General features: G+C 42.9%; 1 protein-coding gene across 7 annotated transcripts in view; it reads left to right on the forward strand.

The window, feature by feature from the left end:
• LOC134225839 (serine/threonine-protein kinase meng-po) overlaps nt 1–14451 on the forward strand; it is a 62493-nt gene extending 48042 nt beyond the window's left edge. For 6 of the 7 annotated variants that reach the window (XM_062706216.1, XM_062706219.1, XM_062706220.1 and 3 more), the window contains exons 3-7: nt 11308–11712; nt 11788–11887; nt 12446–12628; nt 12693–12800; nt 12858–14451. In XM_062706216.1, the coding sequence (XP_062562200.1) occupies nt 11385–11712; nt 11788–11887; nt 12446–12628; nt 12693–12800; nt 12858–13956 (1818 nt within the window). In that variant the 5' untranslated portion in view covers nt 11308–11384 and the 3' untranslated portion in view covers nt 13957–14451. The remainder of the gene's footprint in view (nt 1–11307; nt 11713–11787; nt 11888–12445; nt 12629–12692; nt 12801–12857) is intronic. The other variant, XM_062706221.1, reaches the window with a different exon arrangement.
• Nucleotides 14452–14653: the final 202 nt, after the last annotated feature.

Here is a 14653-nt window from a genome sequence, read left to right on the forward strand (position 1 = left end):
CCTCTGGGAATCCCTCCAAGAACTTCACAGGGAAATCCAGGAGGATATATGGCAAGAATTTTACGGGAAATGGGATTTCGGAAGTTCCTCTAGAAATTCAACTCCGGGTATTCCAACGACTGTTTCTCTGAAAATTTCTTCGGGTGTTCCAGCAGTAGCTCCTCCGGGAATTCATTCAGGCTTTTTGAAGATAATTTATCTACAAAATCCTCCAGAAGTTCCTCGGAGAATTTCTCTGGAAGATGTTTTGAGAACTCTTCCAGGAGTTCCTCCTGGAATTCTTACGGAAGTTCATTTGGGAGTTCATCCAAGAGCTCTTACGAGAGATACTCTAGAAATTCTTTCTGTAGTTCTTTAAGAAATTCCTCCAGAAGTTCCACCGGAAGTTATTCCGAAAAATCCTCTGATAATTTCTTCGGAAATTCCTAAAGAAATTTCTCCAGGAGCTCCTCGGAAATTACTCCAGGAGTTCCTTCTTAGAGGAACACTCGGGGAAACTGCCGCAGAAACTACTGGAGGAATGCTCATAGAAACTGCCGGTGGATCTTCCGGAGGAATTCTCGTAGTAACTGCCGAAAGAGCTCTCGTAAGAGCTACCGGAGGAATTTCAGGAGGAACTCCTAGCAGAATTCCTAGAGGGACTCCCAGAGAAACTATTGGAAGAACTTTGGGAGGAATTTCCAGCTGAATTTCTGAAGAAGGACTAAATGATTTCCTGAAAAAAGCCTGCGTGATTTCCAGAAGGCTACTGGTAGAACTTCCGGAGGCATTCTTGAAATAACTTCCGGAGGAATTTCTGAAAAAACTCCCGGGAGAATTTTCAATTGAACCCCCGAAGGAACTGCCAGTGAAACTACCAGAAGAATGCTCGAAAAAAATCTTAGATAATTCATCTTATACACAAATCTGAGCTGGATCATCAACATCATCAGAGGACCTCCGGAAATTACCTTCAGGAGCTCCCGAAAAAATTCTCGGTGGAGCTTCTGGAGGATTTTCTATATAAATTCCTGAAGAAGCCTAAATGAATTCCATGAAGAAAGCTTGAATGAATTCCCGGAGGAAATTCTGGAGAAATTCCCGGAAGAGGAACCCCCGTAATATCTGCCGATAGAACTACCGGAATAATTCTCGGAGAAAATCCTGCAGGAACTCTTTGAGGAACTGCTGGTGGAATTCCCGGAGGAACTTAGGAGGAATTTTCAGGAAAACTCCTGGAGGATGTCCCAGTAGAAATCTTGAGGTTTCCACCGGAATTCTTTCCCAAAGAAATGGGAATTAATCTAGGATTTCCTCCGAAAATTCCATTGTTGATTTCATTTACTATATAATTTCTGTATAAATTTTCGGTGGAATTCCTGGGTCCTTGGATTGTGACCGATGTGGTCGGATTGAATCCGAGTGGGCCAGGAACCCTAAAAATATCATTCTCATTATTGCTTTGTAAAATCATGAAGGTTGAGGTGTCGCACGACCTATTTTGAATCAATTTAGAAAATGATTATTCCGTAGGTCCCTGGATTGTGACCGATGTGGCCGGATTGAATCCAAGTGGACCAGGAACCCTGAAAATATCATTCTCATCATTGCTTTGTGAAATTATGAAGTTTGAGGTGTTGCACGACCTATTTTGAATCAATTCAGAAAATGGCCATTCCGTAGGTCCTCTGGATTGTGGCCGGATTGGATCCGAGTTGGCCAGGAACCCTAAAAATATCATTCCCATCATTGCTTTGTAAAATCATGAAGTTTGAGGTGTCGCACGACCTATTTTGAATCAATTTAGAAAATGGCCATTCCGTAGGTCCCCGGATTGGGACCGATGTGGCCGGATTGAATCCAAGTGGGCCAGGAACCCCAAAAATATCATTCCCATCATTGCTTTGTAAAATCATGAAGTTTGAGGTGTCGCACGACCTATTTTGAATCAATTTAGAAATTGGCCATTCTGTAGGTCCTCTGGATTGTGGCCGGATTGGATCCGAGTGGGCCAGGAACCCCAAAAATATCATTCTCATCATTGCTTTGTAAAGTCATGAAGTTTGAGGTGTCGCACGACCTATTTTGAATCAATTTAGAAAATGGCCATTCCGTAGGTCCCCGGATTGTGACCGATATGGCCAGATTGAGTTCGAGTGGGCCAGGAACCCCAAAAATATCTTTCGCATCATTGCTTTGTGAAATCATGAAGTTTGAGGTGTCGCACGACCTGTTTTGACTTAAAATTGTAAATGGCCACTTATTCCGGGGACAACTGACCCCAACGGAATCTGGAATAATTCTGGAACCGTGCTGTGGATAGCCTCGAAACTAGTATAAATCAAAAATTGGGATCCATCCGGATGGAATGCAACTTGTTGCGAAAGAATCGGTCAAGAAATGCGGTTTTACAGCAGTTTGGATTTTTGAAAGCCCTTAAAAACAGACGTTGGGGACGGAAAGGTTAAAGGAATGCATCACGCTTGAATTTTTCATGCTAAAACGCATCATTTTACTCATTTGCCAAAAAATTTATTTTGGTTTAAAAACGCATTTGAAATCAATTTGGCGGCAATTTATTGCTTATACATAAAAGAGTGTCTAATATTTTATGCGACAAACGTCAATTCTCGCTTAACTTTTCAAAAGGTCCTAAGTAACATTTTTTTCATGAATTATTTTGAATAGCGCAATCAACAGAACAACATGAAAGCTTTTGATTGCAGTACTCAAATTAATTCATGAAAAAAATGTTACTTAGGACCTTTTGAAAAGTTAAGCGAGAATTCACTGTTTTTAACGAAGGAGAACAAAAGAAAACCTACGATGATTCAAATGGATGATTCAACTCATCCATGAGTTTTTAGGTGCTGAGTTGGGTGCGTTTCAACTCACGCTTGATTTGAATCATCCATGAGTTTTGAGATTTTGAGTTTTTACCAACACTGGGAAGAAAAGAGACGGCAACACAATTTTACTCAGTCACTGAGTAGATGAAAGTTAGAGTGTACTAAAATGTTTTCTCGTTTACTCTGATGTTCCTTTCGAACAATTTTCCAAGGACTTCTGTTCAACATCATGATAGCGGCTAAATAATCTGATTGCCGAGGAGTTATGGAGTGTCTCCAAAATTCAAGGCTGCACGGTGGGCCTGACCGTTTTAATACTTGTGTCATATTTTGGATATGCTGCAAATATCAATGCAGACAAGAAAATGCTACGAAATACATCCGACATTTCCAGAATGCTTTTCAATACTGGCCGTGCATGTGCTATGACAAGACAAGACAAGACATCAAGATAGCGGCTGTATTATATCTCTAGGGTCGACTGTTTTGCATACCCTTTTTAGTTCTTCAAAACGTCCTGGAGCTCAGATAGTTTGACATAATCAACGATGAATGGTTGGCTAAAATATCTTGGTAGTCGTATTATTTGATGTACTCAGTTCGTAATCGCAGTTCTCCTACGCCCCTAACAAAAAAATCCGCCGTCTCATTCGAATAGACATTGCTCGACACAAACACCTCTTTAGTTGTACATCTGGTACATATCTTAATCATAACCCAAGACCATTTGTCCTCAAAAATCTTATGTTCATGGAAATAATCATCATATGCTTAATGAAATTGATTGGGTACGTACTGACAATAAGGACATTTCAAATCTGCTGCCGTAATCTGAAAAAGTGACGCGTGCGCCAAATTACAACATACTACACACTTAACTCATTTCACCGTATTCGGTAAATTTTACCGAAATCTCAACAGCAGAACTGTTCGGTAATTTATTTTACATATTTTTTGTAATTTTTTCCATTGCTCAACTGTCAAAATCACCGAAAATCAGTTAAATTATTTACCGAACAGTTCTGCTGTTGAGATTTCGGTAAAATTTTACCGAATTCGGCGATTTATTTTAAGTGTGTAGTTTTCCATTTTTCTGTTAAAGAACACAATAACTACTACTAGTTAACACCATTTTCGGAAAATGGTTAGAACGTCACTTTTTCAGATTACGGCAGTCTGGTAGATATTTTGAACTGAACTCAAGAACATCGAATGGGGTCGGTAGTCATTAAATTGAATTCAATTAGCTGATCCTAAGCCAAACAGCTCCAAATGACACGAACTCCAATCGTTTCAGCTATATAGAGTAAGAGAGTAAGGCTGGTTGAGAAGAAGGAACAGCAACTCTGTAAATATTGTACATATTCAGTAGCAAATAATATGTCGAAGGACAAACAACTGCGGTCGGTCATTATTCAGCTAAAAGTCTTACTTTAACTTTGCGTGGTCGGTTTTAGTGCAGTGTACTGGATTTGGTAGAGAGCTTTGTATTCGCTGATTTTTTCGGGGCTAATTAAATTAGCGTAGCATGTCCTTTGAGTGACGACACGGCGATTATCGTGAGCATTTGGTCCTTCGAGCCGGATCGAAGGCATTTCATACCGGCAAGTGATTCCCGTGGTAGTGCAATAAAAAGCAATCTATCCACGCGCTGTTCATTGGTGGTGGCTGCCATTCAATAGCTGGCATTTTTGATTGCTTTGTGTGAACTAACACTGCGTGCACACTGGCAGGCTTTACCAGGGCGGGTAGACCTTATTCGTGTGGGAGAATAAATTGAACTATTGAACCGATTGGGCGCACCAAGGCGGGTATTATTCGACAGCTGTTAGAGTGATTAATCACGTATATTTATCATTGCGACGGTTTTTATTATCGACTATCGGTTCAAGTGTTTCAATCGCGGATGAGAAGCTAACTTTTGGAACACATTATGCCGTCAGCAAATTTTTCGTGCTTGGTTTGCGTGAACAATGTTGCGCTTGAGAGTGCCCTAAAGCGAGTTTTACTCTAGTGATGTGACGAAGATTGTACATTGTTTCTGGCGATCTTGTGATTTTTTTGTGGCCATTGTGGGAAGCTGATTTGCCCTGTTCACGTTTACGCCATCTTCACCACTTGCTAGCGTAAATTGGAGCAAGATTCGGCGCCATCGTTCTGTGCCATTGCCTCCGTTTGGTGCAATTTTATCCTTTTGGAAAGCATCCGGTCCCCAGGATAGCCCCATTGAGTCTGTTCCATGTTAGTTTTGCATGTTCCTAGCAGTAGCCGTGATTTAGAACGTAAGAAAGTGGGTAGCTTTTATCTATTGCTATTGTGGCTTGGCGAGAGGGTCGCGAATCGAGTGGAAAACCGTTCGCGTCCTTGATTTACGATACCGCGTAGAAATTGGTTCGTTCTCGACGTCGCGAAGGGTAAAAACCGCAACGGGGACGGAGCAAATCGTTCGTTTGTGCATCACCCTCACCGGTTCGGTTTCGCGTTGAAGCGGGAAGGATTTGATCGTTCGATTTAACTACCGTTTCCGTTTGTTTTGCTCGCGATACCTGCCAAAGAGGATATGCAGCTGACTGGTAGCTTAGCTCAGCGCAGGTGCATGTTGAAAGTTTTTGATACGCTTGAGCGGTACATCAGTGATTACGATTTTAATCGCGACAGTTCCCAGTTGTGTGTGTGGATTGATTCACTGGACAAGATGAACGAAAACTTCGCGGAGTGTCAAAGCGTGATCGAGGATGCACCAGAGGCTCTGAATAAGCACATCGACGAACGAGTTGAATTTGAGCAACGGCACTGCAAGGCAAAGGGTTTCCTTTTCTTGAAGAGCGCTGAGAATCCCAACCAGTGAACGGTGATATTCCCACAGTCGCCAAGCTTCAATACCTCCTTCAATCTCTCGAAAGTAGCGCCAAAGCCCTTCGAATCAGTCGAAATAGTCGCCGAAAGCTACGCTACAACTTGAGACGCTCTACCGAAATACCTCAAGAAACAACTCTACGAGGCGCTGTTCGAGTTGCCCGCACTGAAGCAGGAGTGTGCAAGGTGCAACACGCATCCACGGTTTGGTGGATGAGTATCAACGTCATGTTCGCGCCCTAGCCAAACTGGTGGAACATTGGGACTTGTCACTCATTTACCTGCTCTCGTACAAGCTGGATCACGCCACACTGCGCGCCTGGGAGGAGAAAACTAGCCACAAGGACGATGTGAAATATCATGAACAGGTCAAATTTTCTATACCAGCGGGTGCGGATATTCAATTCCTTCGGGTCAGACAGTCTTCAATCAGTAGGCTGACCAGATCATTTTATAAATCTCAAGAGTTGTGGAAATTTCAAATTTAATTATGGGCTTAATTTTCATTTTCCTTTTAAGAAATTAGAAATATTTTAGAATGAATCATTCACTTGCTATTGTATTAAGCTAATTGTGGAAAAATATTAAACTACAAATATTTCACTCTTCAATCGGAAGCAGACAAAAACACGAAGGAATAGAAAAATACGCATCTTTCAATTAAAAGGGGGTATATTGAAATTTTATTTTAATCTACTCTTAGACATGCATTAAGATTTTGTTATTGATCAATATCAAAAACTTTTCCAATTCTGTACATTTGAAAATAACAAAAAATAGTCAAAGTACCAATCTAATCAATTCACAGTCCTTTCTGATCTTAATTGATTTTCAATGACGCTAAAAGTATCCTCACACTTTGGGAATCTTGTCTATTCATTTTGTTCCCATGTGCTCTAAAAATGCGGGACTGATGCAATTTTGTCGCGGAAAAGTAAAAAAATCTTGGCCAATTTATAGTCTGGTTTATAGTTCGGACTCTCGGGGACTTCCGCCGGATTGTATTGAAAATTGAGCCGAATTTCAAATTTTTCATAACAGAATCCCATAAATCCCGTCCACACACATGGGAGCGAAATTTTCAGACAAGTTCCAGATGTGTGAACTAAAGTACGTGGGGACCTTAGATCTAGCCTTTAATCCGACCAAAATTTCCCTCAGTTTGAAACTGCCCTAAACTCGATTATGTTCAGTTGATTTATTATAAATTATTTTTTTCATGCCGTCGTTTTTACAGTGGATGATTTCGAAATAATCAGAATTATTCAGAAAGACTTTGAATGATTCGAAAAGAATCAAATGATTGAACAACAGTACCTACTTCGGAAGATTCAAAACAGAAGAATGTAAAATAAAACTAATCTGAAAATTAGAATGTTTGTCCCTGCGCTGCATTCTATTGACGTCGAGGCGTGACCTGATTTTAAGGAAATACTTGACTACCAAGTTACCGTCGTGCGAGGCTTCTTTTGACTTCTGGGGTTACTTTGGATTTTTGATTTACACAAAAACTAAATGAAAAATACCAAATTTGAAACAGATAGTTGCTATCCATCTATCAACAAGACGCCCGAATGTTGATAATGGCAATTCGAGAGTAGGTTACGTTATAATTCTTGTTTTAAAATGTCCAAAGTAACCCTCGATTTGTCGAAAGAAGCCCCGCATGACGGTACTTAATCCGTTCAATCCACTGATGAAATTTGTATGCCCCCGGAATAAGCAGAAAAACCATTGATTGTGTTAAAAATCTCCCGGAGAAGCACCTGTCATTAACTGTTAAAAACCTTTAAAAAAAAAGTCGATCAATGGAAAATACAAAACGGCATAGATAGCATTATTTTAAAAGCAACACTAATAATTATTATCAGCCGTTAGCAACTCCTCGACCACCTTGAAGGTATCCACGTCTTTCGTAGCAAAGTAGGCCCTGACGCGCTAGGTTCCATCCACAAGCATGTACTTTGTCGTCGAAGCATTCACCACCAGCCAAAGTTTTGATACCTCACGCTCCAGGCAGCTTTACAGTTCTGTCACCTTTTCAAATATTTGACCAACAATGTCCATACCCTAGTAGCACAGTTCAGATTGATTTGACAGCAACTCCAATGTGACTGGATTTGATCGCATATGAGTCACAGTGACTGATATGTGACATGTGTGCTACTTTGGTATCATCGGTGAAACGGCACATTGTTGCGCAATATTGAACAAAAGGCACGAATTCCATCACCTTGTCGTAATCCCTGGCGTGATTCGAACGAACTGGAGTGTTTGTCCAAACTCTTCACACAGTATTGTAAGCTTCCCAGAAAATTTGTTCTCGTTCATAATTTGCCATAGCTCTATGCAGTCCATACTGGTGTATGCCGCATTGTAATCGATAAACATATGTAGCGTTGAGACTTGATATTCAAAGGTCCAGTCCTCTCCGCACCATTTGAATGTTCCTCGAAGTGCTACTTCCACCTTTCGATCACCACACGTTCGTCTGTCAAGATATTTCCAACTCTATCTCTACACATCTCGGCTCGCGGCATGAGTCCTTTGCAAGATGCGTTGAGCTGCTGATAAAGCTTGTGTGTTTCTTAAGAATGGCAGAGGTGTTCCTTCTCCTCGCACTCCATTTCTTCCAGATGGCATTTCTTCTCCATAAATTCCCCCTGTGACTGCCTTTCATATTACAAAAAAAAGGAGCCTCAATGCTCAAAAGTGCACAAACTATGGAGCTAACGGACTCAGCAGTTAATTAGAACATCTAAGAGATGATGTTCTGATTAACTTCTGAGCCCGTTGGCTCCATAGTTCGTTCACTTTTGAGCATTGAGGCTCCGTTTTTTGTACCAGCATGCACACCAAAGCTTTATCTCTTTAGATCCTTTCCATGTGCCACTCAGCGTCGTATCTTTTTGAGCCATTTAGTTCTCAGTTCTAGGATTGAGCGAGAACAAAGCGTTTTATCAAATCCCCTCGGTGGGGGCCGCCTATTCGAATCAGTTTTTTCCAACTTGTATACAAGCGCGATAGTTTTGTTTTCATGGCTTGTTTATGGAATTGTTCCATGTCCCAGAACTCGCGTAGAGCGGATTCCAGAGTTCCCAGTACGTTTCGCTACCGATGACGAAGTCTACGTTTCCGGGAACATTGAACTGTGGATCTGCAAGCTCGACGCTTGAAGTTATTCACGCCGCGTATTTGGCAGCTTCGACGATGGCTGCTTTAGTATAAAAAACTATAGTTTCATCGAGATTGTTCGACCTCCTTACTTGATGGTTGCTGTAATCGCACTACTAATCTGCTGTGTGGAGGTTCCGATGTCTACGACGGATACATCCACTGTAGACCGGCAGCTGTAGAGGTTCTTCGCCAACGGTTTCGAAATTAAATTCAACATTGATGCCGAATCGAGGAGAGCACGAGTCTTATACGAGAACTTATGTTGAGAACAACCGTTTCAAGTAGCGTCATGGTGCATGCTACTTGGCGGGATGTGGATGGAAGTGGTTGCCAAACGGAGGAAACTGTAGAAACAGCGGGCTTCGACGACACGGCTAGCTCTGTTGTGGTTGTTTGGATTTCTGGCGTAGCTGATACCTTCGGTGGAGTGAAATCATGCAGAAGCGAGTAGTGCTTCTCATGACAGGTACGACAGTTGTATTTCGAATTGCACTTCTCAGATTGATGACCAACAGGCATGACCAAGGCAGTTCCAACACAGGCGCTTTTGGAAAATCAACTCTCGACGTTGACAGTTGTTCTTTTCAAGAAACACCGGACATATTCGGATGGAATGACTGTCCGAACAGGAAAGCGGACTGGAGTAGCTATGAGTGGATGAGGCTGATGCATTTACCGACAAATTCTGTTTGAAGCCGTCCACATCCGATGAGGCTGATTGATAGGCTGACCATACGTACCATATTTAACGGGACAGTCCCGTATTTAACGGGAACAAAAAGACCTTTTTGTTATGTCCCGTCGTAATCTGAAATCCCGTTTTTTCATTGGTTCTACATTGACTAAACATAGAAAGTTTTTTACGTCCTTATTAGCGACATTTACAGCCCTCGACTGACTCATCTCTCAACAAAGAAAGCGGACGAAACCAATAAAAAAGTGTGAGATGTTATATTATTAAAATAATGTTAGTCGAGAAATACGAAGGTGCATCATCTGTGAAAGTCGGGCTTTCTACGGACTCCAGAAGGAACTGCTATCCAAAATGATTAATTCTCACACCAAATGTATGGTGCTTTACTTACATAATCTCATAGACCCTGTACACCTGCAATGGTGCAAAGGGCTGACTTGAAAGATCTCCATCCTAAGCGATGTCCAGCTATCGCTCTAACCTGTTGCCAGGTTAGATTCCGGTCGACTTCTTTTATTTCTTTATTGAGGATTCGTCGCCATTGGTCAGCCTCTGCTGCGATGTCCCGCTGGGTTCCAGTCTAATGCTTGCTTGCAGATTTCGTTTTTGCCCCTACGTAAAGTGTGGCCAACGCAGCCGCACATCCGATCCCGAATTTCTGTTTCTATCGGTCTCTGGTGACAACGACGATGGAGCTCCTTGTTTAAAATCCAGTTGTGAGTCCACCAGGCCCGAAAAGCCAGGCATCTGTTGATGAATACCTGCAGCCGTTGGGTGTTCTCCACTGATACACACCATGTTTCGCTAGCGTATAAAAGCACAGATTTTACGTTAGGGTTGAAAATTCGTATTTTGGTGCGTATGCTTATCTGCCTGTTTTTAGTTATTTCTTAAACTCGCAAAGGCAGCCCTTGCTTTCTTGATCCGTGCGCCTATGTCGATCTTGGTAACGCCGTCTGACACCATTTGGCTACCAATATATTGGAAGCTTTCTACATTCTCCACTGATTACCCGGCTAATGTGAAACTGGAAGAGTCGCCGTGTTTACATCCAACGATTTGGTTTTGTTGACGTTGATGACTAAACTGCCGCTAACCACAAGTCGATCTCATCTGTATATGGAGGCCCATATACAGATGTGCTCGGCTTGCGGTTAGCGGCAGTAAACCTGAAGAGGAACCATCGGCAAGGTCGTTGAGCTTACTCTGCATATCAGAGCGCCGATGAGTGAGAAGTGCAACGTCATCGGCCAATTCGAAGTCGTTTAGGTGCTCCATAACTATAGGCTGCCATAGCAGCCCGCGGTTTGGTTCACGGTCAATCGCACCTACCAGAATCTCGTCGATTACGATGGAGATCATTAATGGTAGTATAATATATCCTTGCCTCACACTAGCTACGACCCGGACAGAGTCTGACAAGACCCCATTGTGCAGCACTCTACAAGAGAAGGCATCGTACTGTGCCTAGATGAGGCCGATGATTCCTCATATTCTTGTGGTTGAGACGGTATGCTGCGGCGAAGAATAAATCAAGAGCTCGCGCAGCTCTACGGCGAATTAAGGCAAATCCCATGCTTCCATCCATTGCTTCCCTGTGCAATTGCGATTGTTCAGGTCCATCACGGAGTAGCAACTACGAAATGGTACGATAATCATGCTCATGCTCTAATTACTCTTGTCCCTAAATTTATTGTACCACTCTTTATTTGAACAACTATGCTACATAAAACTATCTCTTTCCAATTCCAGGAATGTTTGCAGCACCTTCCCCAGAGATAACGCTCTGATATTGTATAGCAGCAGGCTGGTCAACCAATGCCGCAACGATGTCCAGCACCAGCCGGAAATCCAACGGTAACATCCACAAGATTCGGGAGTTCGAACTGGACAAGGTCACCCTGTCGGATGAGTTTGATATCCTGCAGATTGTCGGCGAGGGATGGTTCGGAAAGATTTTGCTGGTAGAGCATCGGGCCACCGACACGGAGATGGTGCTGAAGCTGCTACCCAAGCCATTCGTTTCGCTGACCGATTTCTACAAAGAATTCCACTTTAGTTTGAACCTGGGCGCCCACAAAAATATTGTGACCACTTACGATGTGGCGTTCGAGACGGCTGGGTTCTACGTTTTTACGCAGGAGTACGCCCCACTGGGTAGGTCACCTGAATGCATTTCGAACCGGGAAGTTGATGATAAATTATCGTTTCGCTTCACTTTTTCTTTCTCAGGCGATTTGACATCAAATGTGTCGGACAGTGGGATTGGCGAGCTGCATACCAAACGGGTCGCCCGGCAGCTGGCCTCTGCCATTGATTATTTGCATCAGAAGTAAGTGTTTTGGCATCGGCGTGAGTTATTTGCACGCGGTTAGATCGCGACATTTAGGATGGGACGATGTGATGTTTTATTACGTCGTATATGAGAGCATTAGAGGCAATAAACCTGTGGCGGGTGGCATCCAATCTGCTTTGATACGAATCGCGCCGGACAGGGAAAGTGACGAGATTTTGGGCTTGCCACAAGTCGTCTAATTGATGCTAAAATTAAATCAACGTCATTGCGAATGTGTATACAAGAGGCGGCATAACCAGATGTTGGTATCTGGGACAGAGCGTAATATTACAGCCATTACGCGGAAAAAGAATGTTTGTGCGATATCTCAGAATGTTTCGTTTCGTAAAAATTATGTTCGCATTTTTAGTATCGACTTTAGCATCCATGGAAGATGGAATTCGTATCTCATGTTATCGGTCAATTATACAGTCATGTTTTATCGTAGCACAAAACCACACATAAATCTGCAAAGACACTGAGCCAAAATGGCAACCACTTTTCTTCTGACATTCCTAATACATATTGTGGACAATAATTCGACTTCCGTTCCAGAGAGCTCATCCACCGAGACATCAAGTTGGACAACGTTCTGGTCTTCCGATCGGACTTTGCCCGCATTAAGTTGTGCGACTTTGGTGAGTCAAGGCGCATAGGAGAGGAAGTGCTACGCCGCAACGAGTGGCTGCCATACAGTCCGCCAGAGGTGCTGACGGTGAAGACCGATGACAAATACAAGTGAGTTCGACGTGGATACACTAATTGTTCAACGGATTTTTCTACAACGACATGCTTCTTGTAGGACTGATACCGCTCACGATGTATGGCAATTTGGCATTGTATGTTTTGTATGCTTGACGGGATGTCTACCATGGCAGAAGGCTTCCGTGGATGATCCAAGGTTTTATAGGTAAAGAGTCTCAGTATTGCATTGCACATTCGACTTCTAATTCAACTGCATTTCCAGATTTCAACAGTGGCAGAACGCAACGCTCACATTTCCAATGAAACGTTGTCCGAAGCTTTTCAAGTTGCTTTCAGCGAGAGCGTGTAAAATTTTCAAGAAATTCCTCGATCCCCGTCCAGACCGGAGGATCAAAACGTTGAGTGATGTGCAGAAATACTTGGACGATCGATGGCTCGCCAAAAGTGCCGAAAAGGAAATGGCAGAGAACGAACCGGACGAGCTGTGCCCGTCGATGTATTCCTTCCACAGTAGCGTGGATGAGAAAAACCGTCTTTTGTCGACGTTGGCTCAATGCGGGATCGAAACTACCGTGGATCGTCAGGCGAAGAAGAATCGCATTCGAGACTGGATACAATCCTCGGTCATTATGGAGGAAGAGGAAGAAGATGATTCAGGTTCTGCCACTCCAACTTCAACGGCTTCACGGACAGCCGTTCCTGGGCATGTTTCGTCGGTGGCCGCAATGGAGAAGGCAGAAAAGAAGATCAATTCCACGGTCAAAGATGCATCGCAGAAGCATTTCGATCCCAGAACCGGTACTGTTCAAATGAGTCCAAGCGAGATGGGCTCCAGAACTGCTAACAAGGCGGAAAATTGGAAAAACGACAGAAACAATAACCATAAAGCCACCAACAAATCGATCGGTAATGGAAATCAGTTTAACTCAGCCCGGTTTTATGACGAAACGGTGCCAATCAACCCATTAACGCCGAGTAACAGCGGCTCGACTACCCATGGTCTAATGAAAGCCTTCCATTCAATTGCAGCCGTTACAGTCCCGGAGATCAACGGTCGAGACAAGTCTTCCGCTTATCAGGAGTCAGCTGTTCGGGACAGTGGGTACGGGGGATCAGTTGATAGTCGCCAGCGCAAGCCCTCGGGTGCTATGACCGCCCGATCACCAGTTCTATCCAAACGATCCGCGATGATAAAGTCAAACAACAATACGCACGAGGAAGACGAGGAGATCGAGGAAGAGGATCATGATTTCGACGATCTGGAAAAGGATCGAGGATCTTACGAGGGTCTGAATGAAACAAATGCACGGAAAACAACCAAAGATAGCCCATACGATAGGTTCTTTTTCCGGAGGAAGTAAATTATTGTACTTTTACTAGAGGTAAAAAGGTTTTACCAGTTACTAGTGCGCACCGTTTGAATGCACCTCGTTGATTTGATTTTCCACAGAAATGAAGACATTTTTTGAAGAGTTGTCGAGTTTTGTCGAATTGTTCCGCACTGAAGATGTTTTTCCGTCAATAAATATGATTATAAAATAGGTTTTTCGACGAGCACTCGGGTCCACATAGAATTTGTACTGACTTATTAAGCTATGTTTAGATAGGTTTTATACGCACCGATTAAGATAAGAAATGATTTTCATTCATATTTGAGAGGAGGGGAAGAGTTAGTAGGAAGTGGGGTAAAATACGACGCCACGAAAAAGGCAGATGAAATTGTAGAGAAGCCTCTGCGATGACGATATCTGATAACGCCCGGCAGAGGTTATCTGCACTTGGGCACTAATGAAGGTAATTGTATACCATAGTACTAAAATAAATGATGGTTATAAATAAACTGGAAGAATAAATCATTTGCTGTGTACTTTTTGTCGCGACTGGCCATGCCAAAGCGTGGCATTTTTGCTGCAGTTTCGAAGCACCACTCGCTTATTTGTCCAGAGGATCAGTCCTCATACAACAAAGCTGCCACAAATAGACCGTAGTTTGTAAGACATGCCTGATTTTGCTCATAAGGAGGCATCCCCATTGTTCCCTTGTGACCCATGCATTACC

The sequence above is a fragment of the Armigeres subalbatus genome, chromosome 3 (genome assembly GCF_024139115.2).
Source record: "Armigeres subalbatus isolate Guangzhou_Male chromosome 3, GZ_Asu_2, whole genome shotgun sequence".
Taxonomy (NCBI): domain Eukaryota; kingdom Metazoa; phylum Arthropoda; class Insecta; order Diptera; family Culicidae; genus Armigeres; species Armigeres subalbatus.